Source organism: Dasypus novemcinctus, chromosome 25, assembly GCF_030445035.2.
Source record: "Dasypus novemcinctus isolate mDasNov1 chromosome 25, mDasNov1.1.hap2, whole genome shotgun sequence".
Lineage (NCBI taxonomy): Eukaryota > Metazoa > Chordata > Mammalia > Cingulata > Dasypodidae > Dasypus > Dasypus novemcinctus.
Window position 1 is genome coordinate 49,265,662 of NC_080697.1, and position 14,104 is coordinate 49,279,765.

General features: G+C 36.2%; 1 protein-coding gene across 12 annotated transcripts in view; it reads left to right on the forward strand.

Moving 5' to 3' along the window:
• Nucleotides 1-14,104, forward strand: part of ARHGEF10 (Rho guanine nucleotide exchange factor 10) — a 169,723-nt gene that overhangs the window by 116,097 nt on the left and 39,522 nt on the right. For all 12 annotated transcript variants that reach the window (XM_058288003.2, XM_058288001.1, XM_058288006.1 and 9 more), the window contains 5 exons: nt 10,094-10,209; nt 10,626-10,753; nt 10,932-11,032; nt 12,543-12,664; nt 13,734-13,820. In XM_058288003.2, the coding sequence (XP_058143986.1) occupies nt 10,094-10,209; nt 10,626-10,753; nt 10,932-11,032; nt 12,543-12,664; nt 13,734-13,820 (554 nt within the window). The remainder of the gene's footprint in view (nt 1-10,093; nt 10,210-10,625; nt 10,754-10,931; nt 11,033-12,542; nt 12,665-13,733; nt 13,821-14,104) is intronic.

The following is a 14,104-nucleotide window of genomic DNA, read 5'->3' on the forward strand; positions in this document are numbered from 1 at the left end:
TTTGCATATTTTAAGCTGCTGCTGTTATTTTGCTGTTACAACTAGTGAACATATGAACATTCTTGCACATAAATCAGTCTGTTAATTTTCTTAGAAGTGGAATTACTAGGTCAAGGAGTAGAACTTTTTTAGATTCTCGATGCATTTTACAAGTTGCAACTTCCAGAAAGTTATTCCCAGTTTACATTCCCACCAGTTAAGTGTGGCTTCTACAACAAAACAGAACTTTGTTGACTTGATTTGGGGAAAATGATACCTGGCTGTTTTATTTATTTATTTGTTTGTTTGTTTATTTTTGAGTTACCACATATGTGGGAAGCCAGTTTTTTGTTTGTTTTGCTTGTTCTTCATTTTTGTTTTTGTTTTTTTCAGTAAGCACCAGAAACCAATCCTAGGACCGCCCATGTGGGAAGCAGGTGCTCAACTGCTTTAGCCACATCTGCTCCCTGGTTGTTTTAATTTGCTTGCCCTTGATTGCTAATCAGAATGAACACTCTTTATATTTATTAGCCATCTATATTTCTTCTGGGAATTGTTTATTACTGAGGGTTTTGATTATTCTCGTTTTTGTGTACTTTAATGTGTAATCTTTATAGTAAACAATTTCCCATTTTCATGTGGCTTTAAATTTTTTTTTTCCTCTCCCCTCCCCCCTGCCACCTGGTTGTCTGTTCTCTGTCTTTTTGCTGCGTGTTCTTTGTCCGCTTCTGTTGTTGTCAGGGGCACATCTTTTTGTTGCGTCATCTTGCTGTGTCAGCTCTCCGTGTGTGCAGCGCCATTCCTGGCAGGCTGCACTTTCTTTCACGCTGGGCGGCTCTCCTTACGGGGCACACTCCTTGCATGTGGGGCTCCCCTACACAGGGACACCCCTGCGTGGCAGGGCACTCCTTGTGCGCATCAGCACTGCACGTGGGCCAGCTGCACATGGGTCAAGGAGGCCCGGGGTTTGAACCGCGGACCTCCCATGTGGTAGACGGACGCCCTATCCACTGGGCCAAGTCCACCGCCCTATGTGGCTTTAAATTTTATCTGTAGTTTTGTAATAGATAAAATTTTCATTTTCATGTGGTCAAATCTTACCATTTTCTTTGTGATTCCTTCTTTTCTCAGTTTTAGAAACTCCTGGCCATCTCGATGGTCACCTAGTTTTTATGTATAGGGTTTTGCTTTTCACTTTTCAATCCTTCTGGAGTTTGTTTTCATATGTGAGATAAAGTATAAAAATTTATTCCCCTATCCACCTATTACAGCCATTTTCCAAATGTTATTTTTTTAAGTATCCAGTTTATCTCTATTGTTTATGATGTTTCCTTTCTCACATACTTAATTCCTATTTATACAAGAGTCTAGTTTTGACAATTCTCCATTCCATTGAACTGTCTAGTCTTACAGCAACAATATAACATTAACATTATTATTTATTTTATGTAAACATATCTTAGCCTCACTTTATTATTCTTTTACCTAAAATTTTCCTAGCAATGCTCCTCTGCTTAAATATTTTCAGAGAAACCGAGAAGCTTAAGATGTAGGATTTTTTCCTTTTGTTTTGTTTTTTATCATCCCTTCATTTTCTTTATCAATTTCTCCTTAGTCAGGTTATGATTAAGAGCCTTTTTAGTGTTTGTTTTTGAACTTGTGGCTGACTGAATATTAAATGTTAGGTATTAAAATATTCTGGCTGATTTTCACAATATAGCCTTGATTCTTCTTTTAAATTTCCTTGTATCCAGAGGCCTGATTTCCTTTATTTCCATGCATCAGATGAAAAAGAATCCCAATTTCCTTTCATTACAAAAACAAATACAACTACAGCTGGCCAGTAGAAGGGCAAGAACCTTCACATTTATTTCCCAGCCCCCAAGGAAGGACACTTTCAGCTTTACAGTTTTAACTTCCTTCCCATAATCAGCTCTCATCCTGGAAACATTTTGTGTCTCAGTACTTGGCTATTGAAAACTAACGTAGAATAATTACCTGAGATGGTCATACCAAATGCTACCTCAAATTAAAAGTTTCATAGACCATACCTTTTGAACAGAATAAGAGTGATTTTATGATAATTTCATAATTTCTTTATAACACTATTTTAAATTTCTATTCATTTCATTTTATATTGAGATCTATGTAAGTTTTGAATAAATGAAACAATAATTGGTAGTAGCTGAGAAAGAACATTCATCGCTTTTCTGAAAAGGTACTTAAACTAACAATTTAGGTAACTGTATTACGCAGCCAAAAATGGGTACTGATGCAAAGTACCAGAAATCTGTTGGCTTTTATAAAGGAGATTATTAGGGGTAAAAGCTCACAGTTACAAGGCCCTAATGAGTCCAACTCAAGGCTGCCTTCTCACCCAAGGCAGTTGCCATGTGTTGAAACAATGTGGCAGGCCTGGTCTCCCCCTCCTTCTACTCTATTTTAAGCAAACTGGCATTTTGTAATTGAAGATATGACTAAGCTGAGAATTGGGATACCATAACTGAAGAGGATGCTGACTATTTTTTTCATAATGCCACCTGCCGCGCCATTATGGGAATTGTGTGGATATTGATGGCCACAATGATGCTACTGTGGACTCTTCTTATGGGAGTTTTCTGGGTGAATCCTCAGTTTTCACACTTTTGCTCACACATAAGCAGTCCCACTCCAGGCAGGGATGTCTGAAATAAGCATCTGACCTGGAGGCATGGCTGACCCAGGAAAGCTCTGTGTCTGTTCAGACAGGCGTTGAGACTGTCAAAACCACTCTTTGAAACCACTTCAAGTATTTTTCTTATAACAATGTCTGAGTTGAATTTTTAATTCTCAGCAAAATAGCTCCTCTCTGTTAAGTAAGGAGCTGCTTCCAATGGAAGTATTTTCAGGAAGATTAGCCATAAGAAAACAAGATTGTTCTTTAGTGAGAGCTTATTGTTTTGCTTTTTTAAACTCTCATGCTCCAGTAGCAGGTGGAAGAGAAGTGAAACAACTGTCTTTGTTTTGTAAAAGCTGCAACCTCCATTCAAGCTGCCTCTGTCCCTTAGGGTCACTTCATATCTTCTCTTTGGCACTTTTATTCTCTTCACTTTCTTTGTTTCAGCAACACTATGCCTATATTGCCTAGACTTCATAAATTCAAATTTTATTTCTAGCTGCAAGGGAAATGCACCTTTTGGTTCACTGCATTCTTAAAGGAAGAGCGTAGCTAAATGTTAGTTTATTTTGTGAACACCATCATTGTCATTTGAGAGAGTGAACAACCAACCAACAAAGAAAAAAAAACCCTTGTCTTTCAATTCAAAGGTCATCTGTAGGAGATAGAACAAGTATGACACAGTAATTCTTGTGAAAGAAATAGCTTTTCCATGAGTACAGGGTACAAGATGAAGGCAGCTAGACAAGTTGCCCTCGTACTTGCATAAGGAATGTTAGATGACGATGACTTACAACCAGAAACCACTGTATGGTTCTAAGGAAAATAAAAGAGATTGGAGCAGGGGAAAGACTAGAACAAAACTAACACAGAAGCTCTGGAAAGGAATGCTTTTACCATGAATGAAGATTGATGGACAGCTCTGAAAACCGTTCAGTGGGAGCCTGTTGTTATTCATAATCAGACTGTTGGCAATTCGCTGCCACCCATCCCCACCCTCCAGACCCGGAAGTGCTGACTCTTCCTTAATCCCTTCTTCAGTGGGTTCCCTTTAATCCATCATTCTCTCCTCCTCGTACTCACCCTCCTCCCTCAAGCCTTCTGGCTCTGAAATCTACAAAACCAGCAGACCCTTTTAAAACTTTTTAAAGGCACATCGTTCCGTGTAATAAATTAAGAAGCTGCCCATGTGTGATGGGTTAACCAGGCATGTTGACACTCTGAGAATCCAAAGTACGCAGCGTTGAGATTTTTTTATAGGTATAGTTGCTCTTTATTTGGTTACACAGTTCCTCCCTTGTTTGCCACACAAGATTCCATTTAGCTTACAAAACACGGAATTTTCAAACAAATTGCAGGGATATCCATGGAAACAGTAGCGGTGTGTGTGAGAAAGAATTGGGAAACCCTTTTGCATAAATGGAGCAATTGTGTGGCAGTACAGTGATAAAGAACTATACACACATAATTTAAAATACTAGAAACATGTAACAAGATGATTGGAAATCAGCTGTAGCAAGAAATTTGATTTGCAGATCTTTTGTTGTTAAAAATGTAAGTATGTCTTTTAAAATTTGACTGAAAAAAATTCTTTCCTAAACTCAAAGTAACATTTTAAAGACACTCACTGCTTTGTGGGTTTTTTTGTTATTTTTTTAGGAATAAATAATCTAACTTTAATACTGTATTAAATAGGAATGAACATATCTTCAAGATATACCTATTTTTGAGTCCAAACAAATCACAAATTATTGAATTAATGTGCTGCCAGATTGCTTAATGTCCTGGAGAAGCAAACAGTATCTTACTGATTTCTTTTTTTTAAAGATTTATTTATTTATTTAATTTCCCCCCCTCCCCTGGTTGTCTGTTCTTGGTGTCTATTTGCTGCGTCTTGTTTCTTTGTCCGCTTCTGTTGTCGTCAGCGGCACGGGAAGTGTGGGCGGCGCCATTCCTGGGCAGGCTGCTCTTTCTTTTCACGCTGGGCGGCTCTCCTTACGGGGCGCACTCCTTGCGCGTGGGGCTCCCCTACGCGGGGACACCCTTGCGTGGCACGGCACTCCTTGAGCGCATCAGCACTGCGCATGGCCAGCTCCACACGGGTCAAGGAGGCCCAGGGTTTGAACCGCGGACCTCCCATATGATAGACGGATGCCCTAACCACTGGGCCAAAGTCCGTTTCCCTCTTACTGATTTCTTGAACCCCTCAAACATACTTTGAAATTAGTAGAGAAATCACAGAAGGTAGCTTTCAAGTCATTTGAACATTTGTAGTCATAGAATTCTTGTCAATGGCTGTTCTTTAGAGCAAATGGATTTGAACCAGCATGTATGCCAGGAGATCCGACTGTTTTTGCATTGCCTTTTTCTTGATTTGGCTCTCACCCTGGTACTGCAATACTTAAACTGTTTTCTGGAGCTTTAAGAAAGATGTTTTTGCCAGTTTTTACTGGTTATTCAAAACTGCTGGGGATATGGAGTCCTGGAGAGTCTCTTTACCATCTTCATCAGTTTGGGGCCTGTTAATTTTATTGTTTTTTTAATTCTTCTTTTTAGTATGTATTGTCTTTGTTCATTAGGAATATAATGTTACTATGCTGTGTTAGTTTGTATCCCAAATATCTGATGCGAATGCACAAATATAAAACGTTGGCATATTTTCCTATGTTAGATAAAAGCTCTTTTAGTCTCAATATAGACAATTCTGTAATCCACTGGGGGAAAAGTATTCTTCGTCCTTCCAATATAGTTTCCTATCAATGGCAGCATTTTTTATCCCAGATGAGATACGACTGACAGGGTGTTATTTATGCAACTCCAGGGTGGAAGCACATCTATTGTTCTTCCCTGCTTCTTTTCCTCTAAAACAGGAAAAGCAGAAGATTATAGAACTAGAGGACAAGTTAGAAGGCTGTCTGCTTCTTCGTTTAACATAGCCTTCTGAGAAAATTACTGTGAACTTGTGTAAATATTGCCCTTAGTCCTGATTCCTCCAGTTTCTCTTCATTTGCCCCAACTAACCTTTCCCAGTCCCCGCCCTAACTGTTTACCTGCTGAAGAAACTCTCCTATCCATTACCCCTGCTAAGCTGACACATTCATTATCTGACAGTACTTTCCACTTTGACCAAGTATCGAATTCCTCTTCCACTGCCTCTCCTTGAGGACTTGGGCCCCTCAAGTTTAGTCACAGATTTGTTCCTTTTTCCTGTTCCTAGATAGAGCATACGTTTATTTTCCATAGCTGTGGAAACCTTATCCACCACCTTACTCTCCCTCTAGTTAAAAAATATTCCACCTGGCACATACAGCAGTGGCTACAGGACCACACAGTCATAAGCTGCAAAAGGCAGTGGGCTACATCTATTCAGTAGGCATTTGAGAATGAGGTTCCTGATGATTTTAAGACTTTCCTGCTAGACTACCATGGGGATGGGGGGGAGTGGGACTCTGAATGCAGACTTAACTTTGAGGTGTCTGAGCCATTCTCGTTTTTATGCCACAGAACCATCTGCCCCCACCTCCACAGCCTGTCCTTGCAAATTCAGAAGAGTCATAAAAAGAAATCAGTCTTTCTTGCTTTCCAGTTCTGCTTTTGGCTTTTACAATATCAACCACATTACTTCCACTCACTTTTTCTGAACTCTTTGTTTCTTGCCATAAAGGGAATAGGGTCTGCTATAGGAGACTTTAAAAATGCTTATTCATTGAAAAATCAATTATAGAAATATGTCAGTGTTCTATATCACTTATGCCAGGAAATATTGCCATGACTTTAAATCATACCTCTCTGATGATAAAAGAGGACTTCCAAATTATTCCACTGGTCAAGTCAAGTGTTATCACTGAAGTGTTTGTAAGTTCACCATTTATTCAGCTAGCTGATGAAGTTAATTTCAAGACACTGATAATAGAGCATTGCACTGAGTATGAGGTCTTTCTAAACTTAAGGACCCATGCAACTACACAAGTTGCATGCCAGCAAAGCCTAACCTGGTAAAAGACAAACTTCAGTCTTGATCAGTTTTTTTAACATGCTAACCATTTCCCTAATTTCTCCCCTAAACTTAAATCATTTGGGTAAGTCTAAAAGAGTTCCAATCTATTAACTGATAAATTTTATAAGTGAAAACTAGCTAATTATTGTGTCCCAACTGGTTATTTCATGGGGGGCTTACTTGTAACTTGATCAGAAGCAGCAGACATCTGAAATTTTGCAATCACATGTAAGTGAAGATTTAGAAACTCCAAAAAATTCCCTGATTTAAAATATCATCCAACTCATCACTTCTGTTAGCCAAGTGAGAAGCTATTTGTTTCTTAACCTGTCCAGGAAAAATAAGGAGATTTCTTAGAATTATGGCATAAAGTTTCAGTGGAAAAGAGGAGATTTTTCCATTGACAATATGGGCCAGGCCAGTGGTAGACTAAGTATAGGAAAAATCTAAAAGAGGATAGTTGAGCTCTGGAAGTATGATGAAAGATATAATTAATAGTCCCTTGCATTTATATTGTATGTTACAGTAAATTATACATATTTCTATAATGTACATACTATATATATACACACACACATAAAATCTTTTGTATACATTATTTCATTTGATCCTCGAAACAATATCATTCAGGGAGCAGATGTAGCTCAAGAGGTTGGGTGCCTGTTTCCCATATACAAAGTCCCAGGTTCAATCCCTGGTACCTCCTGAGAAGAAAACAAAAACCAACAACAACAACAGAAAAAACTTGTGAGGGAACAGATGTCGCTCAGTGGTTGAGCACCTGCTTGCCATGTATGAGGTCCTGGGTTTGATCCCCAGTGCCTCCTGAAAAAAAACATTGTGAGGTTGATAGTAAAATTATTATTACCCCTATTTTGTAGATTAGAAAATTGAGATAGGAAAGATTTAAATGTTTTCTGGTAAGTTATCACAGTAGTGGCTTGAGAGTTACATAATGGTGAAATTTCCTGATTTAGTAAAGTACAGCATTGCCACTGAATAATTTTCTAACCTTAACTTTCCAACAGGGGGTTTATATCTCCTGAGATACTTGTTTAAGGTGTTTTCTATTATAACATGTCGCTTAGTCATGGAGAACTTTAGTAGAAGGAAGAAATATTTCCTTTCCAAATTCAAGGCAGAAATGTCAGAATCTTGGCATACCCAATTTAGAAGCAGTTGCAAAATATTGGCATCATCTCTAACTTGTTCACATCATATTTTGAAGATGGATTCTGAAAAACTTAGAAGTGTCTTTCGGCAGGCCTAGTGGTATACTCATATTTTCCTTATGCTTATGTATAATTGTATAATGTTTTGCTTATGCTATTAATGATGGAAGGAATAAAACTGTCAGGGTCCAAGTCAGGCATTTGTCCTTAAAAACTAAAGAATTTTCTTTTAACAAATGTCAAATCAATTGAATTTTAATGTACTATTTATGTGTTAAAAATAGATGTAGAATACTGTATGATTCCAATTATACAACATTCTTGAAAAGACAATACTATAGTGATGGAAAAAGGGGTAAGGATACAGGAAAGTGAGACTGTAAAAGGGTAGCACAGGAAGTTTCTCTGGGGTGTTGGAACTATTCTATATTCTGATTGTGGGGGCAGTTACACGAATTTATACAATGTATTAAAATTAATAGAACTGTACACCAAAATAACAGGATCAATTTTAACATAAGATCATTTTAAAAATCATATAAAAATAGATGTAGGCAAATTAATAAAATTACTACATGAAATTATAATTTTATTACAAGGTTGTATTTAGTTTGTCATCAAAAGTTTATAAATGAAAAAATATATGTTAATGAATAAAATATCTTAATTATAAACCTGTTAAGGAAAATTAAGTTTAATATATGTTACCATTGGAATAGCTTTACATTTTTTTCTTGAAACTTCATGGAAAGACTTAAAGTGCAATCACTCATGGAGTTTGTCTAGATTGGTAATAAAAGATCAATCCTCCCATGTGCAAAAGTAACCATGTAATCACATCATTAATATAAAGTGCCTGCAAAATTATAAATGGTTATCTTACTCTTCAGTTAACCAGTGAGTATTTTCAGATGTATCTGAAATATTTGTATATGAAATATATATATCTTTTGGCTTTAATATAAATATATAATATCAAATATATATTATATAGTGTATGTCCACAGAAAGATGGATCCAGTGCAAAATGAAAATGCAGGGCCTTTTGTTCCAAAGTTAATTTCAAGACACTGATAATAGAACATTGCACCGAGTGTGAGATCTTTCTATACTTAAGGACCCATGCAACTATACAAGTTGCATGCCAGCACAGCCTGACCTGGTAAAAGGCAAACTTCAAGAAAACTGTTACTTTATTCACCCAAATGCATCTCCTTTTGTACCAGAGTTTGAATTCAGGCTCCGTCCCTTACTGGCTGTGCAACCTTAAGATGGTTAGTTATATGGAGAGTAGAAAAGAAGACAGGGTATTATTGCCATATTGGCTAAAGGAATGGACTTTGAACTTTATTTTGAGTTCAAATCATACCTATTTATAAGCATGTAGCCTTAGGCAGTTTCAGCATCAGTAAAACGGGGAGATAGGGAATATATTCTCTGTGCTAATCCTATTGTAGGGATCAAATGACGAGATATTTGAAAACTGCCTACAGTAAACTCTCAAAAACTAGTGAAACTACTTTATTGTATGGGCACTTAGACCCCAGGGCATCCGTTAGTCCCACCAAGGCAAATCATTACAGACAAACCTTTTCTGTTTTTTTTAATCCTCAGAGGAAGCTCAGTTTTGATGTTGAATCACCCAGTTATTGGAAATTTGGTTCTTCAGCTTAAATGTCATTTCCAGATACCCCTTACTTGTCGTAGTCACGTAAACTATGGTTTAAAAGTAATAAAAGAGAGAAAAAGTCAGTCAAATCTAGATTGTGGATCATTCTATACAATAACTCACCAATATTCTTCCAAAAATGTCAAAGTCATGAAAGACAAAGGAGCTATTCCAGATTGGGCAAGACTTAAGGAGAGGTGACAACTAAATGCATTACAGGATCCTAGATTGGATCCTGGACCAGAAAAATTGTGTTAGGGGGAAAACTGGTGAAATTCAGACAAAGCATCTAGCTTAGTTAATAGTGTTGTAGCAGTGTAATTTCCTGGATTCAGTCATTATACTATGTTTATGTTAGATTTTAACATTAGGGGAAGCTGGATGAAAGGCATCCAGGAACTCTGTGTTATTTTTGCAACTTTTCTGTAGGTCTAAAATTATTTTTAAAATAGAAAATAAGAAGAGGAAAAATACTAAATGCTTGAAAAGATCCACTTTTGAAAAATTCTGTCCTTCCCCTTTTTTAAATTAACTGGAGTTGCTTTTAGTGTTTTCTTCCATTAAGCATTCAAATGAACATGAATTTAGATTTGTACTCTTTTGGTGTGCTTATTTTGTAGACAAAGTTTACATGGGGCCAGGACAACTATATCAAGATTTACAAAACTTGTTGTATGACTTGAATGTGATTGGTCAAATCACTCAACTGATAGGAAACCTCAAAGGAAACTACCAGGTAACAATCAAAGCAATTTGATAAAAACTTCCATTTTTATTTCTAAGTGACCATAAGGTTTTGATTATATCTCTAAGTAATACCAAAAGTGAGAATTAATTTTAGCTTTAAGAATTGATCTGATTATATATTTTCTCTTACTTGGAATAAGGTGATAATATTTAAGAGTAACTTTCCTTCTTTTTGCAAGTAGACTTGAATATCAGTTCTATCTTAGAAATATATGAGCTGTATCACACATATGACCTGATTCCCAAGGGGTCTATTTTTCCTAATCAGATAGGAACATTATTTGGTCTCTTTGAATTTTTCATGTTACAACTTGGCTTTTTTCTATCCCTGGAGTGGTCCTATTTTATTCACACTTTTAAAAATATATTTTTAAAATGCATGTTTTTGTTTTGTTTTGTTTGTAGAACTTAAACCAGTCAGTAGCCCATGACTGGACATCAGGCTTACAAAGACTTATTTTGAAGAAAGAAGATGAAATCAGAGCTGCTGATTGCTGTAGAATTCAGTTACAGCTCCCAGGGAAGCAAGACAAGTTAGTAGTAGCTTTAAAATGAAACCTTCTTGGCCAGTTCTGAGAAAATGATTCTTTGTCATGATTTTATATATTTCCTTTGTTTGGTGATTATATTGGACAGGCAAAACATGTCATTTTATTTCTTATGATGGAGCACATTTGATAAAAATGATTGCTTTTCTATTATTTCTGGCAGGTCTGGGCGACCTACTTTCTTTACAGCTGTGTTTAATACATTTACCCCTGCCATCAAACAGTCTTGGATCAACAACTTACAGATGGCTAAGCTTGCCCTTGGTAAGATTTAGCTGATTTAAGATAAATGAGGCATGTTTAAGTAAGAGACAATGTACATTTTATATTCCTCCAGAGAGTTTTCTGTGCACTGATGAAATATATACATAAGAGGATAAAATCATGGTTGAGAAGTAAACTAAATAATAGATTTATCCGTTAACCTGAAGAATGTTTTTTAAAAGTTAAAATGAACCCCAGCAAAAGTGACTCTTAAGAAGTTTGTATTATGAATCAGGAGTTGCAGAAAAGAAGCAACGGCTTTTATAGTAATAAAATATAAATGTCAATTGATAACATTCAATATAAGTAAAAACTCTTTTCCCCACCTGGCCTATGAGCCAGGAGTTCAGGCCCCAGGTCCAGTCTGGGTGTCTCTAAACATTAGGAAAGTCATGTTTTATCTTAGCTCTCCAATTCCTCATTCCTTCACTTGTTAAGTAAAATAAAGAGATAGGACTAAATTGCCATTAAAGGCCCTGTGGCACTGAAAATATATCCTGTAGTTCTACTATAGGTGGATATGACTTTATATTTCTTGTTCCTTATGTGCCTTCGAGCCTTGCCTTTTTTTTTTTTTGCAAAAAAATAAAACCAAACAGTATATATACATACATACATACATATAAATTTAATGTATATGCCAATATACATATCATTTACTCAGAACACACTGGATGTCTTTTGTGTGTGTGAAAAAAATCCCTTTCAGATGTACCATAGCCTGAATGTTAACTGAAAAGAAAATATAGAAGAGAAATTGGTTTCTCAGGCTCATTACATTAGTGAGCTATGATTTAAGGAAGGAAAAGGAGGACTCTTATTATGAAATGGAAAGCCTTCCTGAATTTGTGCTCAATTGAAGAGGAAGCAACTACACAGAACTACTTTTTCTCTTCCTGAATAATTTAGTGGTTTATCAAGTTAGGTTCAAAGAAACTCAGCAAGCAAGGAAGTGCCCCACTGTCTGAAGAGGTTAAGGTGAACCTCAATATAAGCTCTTTTTTTTTTCCCTATCTTTAGAGTAATTACATGTTCAAAACTAAAATTGACAATTTGCTTTGATTGAAAAATATTTCATTTTGTTATATTTAATCCCACGGCATTAGACCATGTTAAAAAAATTTTTCTTGCTTTATCTCTGGTATTTGAATCTAGACATTTCAATTGCTTTGGGAAAAAAAAGAAGAAGAAAAGAAAGACCTATGTAATTTGCACAATGAAGTTTCATATTCACCATTTTCAGGAAGAACAAACAGGAAAATGTGGTTATGTAGATATGGGCCATAGTCATTTCCAAAATAAAGCAAGGAATGTGTATTTGTATCCTTCCTTTTAGAAAAGATCAAGACACTTAATTACCATTTTCAGAAATAAAATATTTAGTTCTCCAATCTTAAAGAAAATAGAGCATTAGAGTGTTCTTCTGACATACTCTGTTGAACTTGCTGGTTTTATTACCCTTAAGTTAAAACTGTCTGTGATTATTTTCCCTTTGAATATACAATTACAGAAGAGGAGAACCATATGGGTTGGTTCTGTGTAGAAGATGATGGGAATCAAATTAAAAAAGAAAAACATCCTCTCCTTGTTCGACACATGCCTGTGATGGTGGCCAAACAGCAGGAGTTTAAGGTAAAGTGTGGTGATTTGCATTTAATAGTTCAACTCTCCACATATAGATAGTATCTTCATTATCTAAATTGATTTACTGAGGAATGACTGTTAAGGGGCATCATCAAAAAATTATTTTTCAAGTTCAACCATAGATATTATTTATCTACAGTTAACTTACTCAGAAATAATTTAAGACTTGTAGTTTCAAGCCAAAAAATAACTTGTCTATTAAGCCATTGTCTTTGAAGCTGATTCCTGGAGTTTAATCACTGCAGGACACTGCAGTATTAAAACAGCTCCACTGCATTCAAGGCATTATTCGTTGAATAAGGGCAACACATGTTTCAGATTTGTCGATTCTGTTATGCCTTTGCTTGGCAAGTGGTCATTTTCCAAAATGGATCATAATTAGAGGCCTCATTTTTCCTGGAAGTATTGTACACAGTCTTTGCTCACAGCATTGCCAAGGTGGTATAGCATTAATGTGTGCTCTCTTATGGATTCGAGCACAGTAAGCCCAGTCACTTCAATTACTTCAATGACTTATAATTTCTTTTTCTTCAAAAAATAAATAATAAAAATAAAAACATTATTTCTCGTTTCTGGTCTCTAGTTGACACTTAAAGACTGGGTTTCTCCGGTGATACTAAACGGAGAAGCAATCCCCTTTGGAAGTCATAGGGTCCTTGCTACATGCCCCTAGAAGGGCCTGTGGCTATAACAGGAAAAGGAAAAGAGAGAAGTGTGCAGTCTCTTGTGGACTGCTCGTTTCCATCCCAGCGAGCTGTGGCCCTCCTGTGTGGGTTGTGTCCTGTGTTCTGTGACATTTGCTTTCAGCTTAGTTGCTGGGTCTGAAGAATAAAATGCTAAGGACTAAAACTACTTAGGTGTTTGCCTCTAAAAAGCTAACTTCTGAGACTTGTACTCTTAATATTTTACTTGTCCTATTTTAATCTTTTATAGGTAATGCCCTGAAATTTCACAGGTTATGTGTCAGAAGTATAAGTCATTCATTTAGTACATTAAATAGTTTAGAAGCCTTGTAGTTCCATTTTCTATGCGGGTGTTTAATTTTATTCCATTTTAGATTGAATGTGCTGCTTATAATCCTGAACCATGCCTAAATAATGAAAGTCAACCAGATTCATTTTCTACAGTACATGGTTTCCTGTGGGTAAGATGTTTTTGTTTGCTTGCTTTTAGTTCAAGTTTATTAGTAAGACTCAGTATCCATAGTTAATGTGACTAGAATTCTTCAGTAGAGTGTTGTCATTAGTTGATAGTGTGTCCCAGATTATATTTATAAACACAAAAACAAAAGTCCTTGTATAAGGGAGCTGAGTACTTTTGGAAGGGGTGCAGAGGCCTTAGGAATTTAAATGTTTACTTCTTTATTTTCCTATCTGTGCTTTACCAGATTAAATGCAGTCCAGAGACAACTAACTAATTTCAGTACTT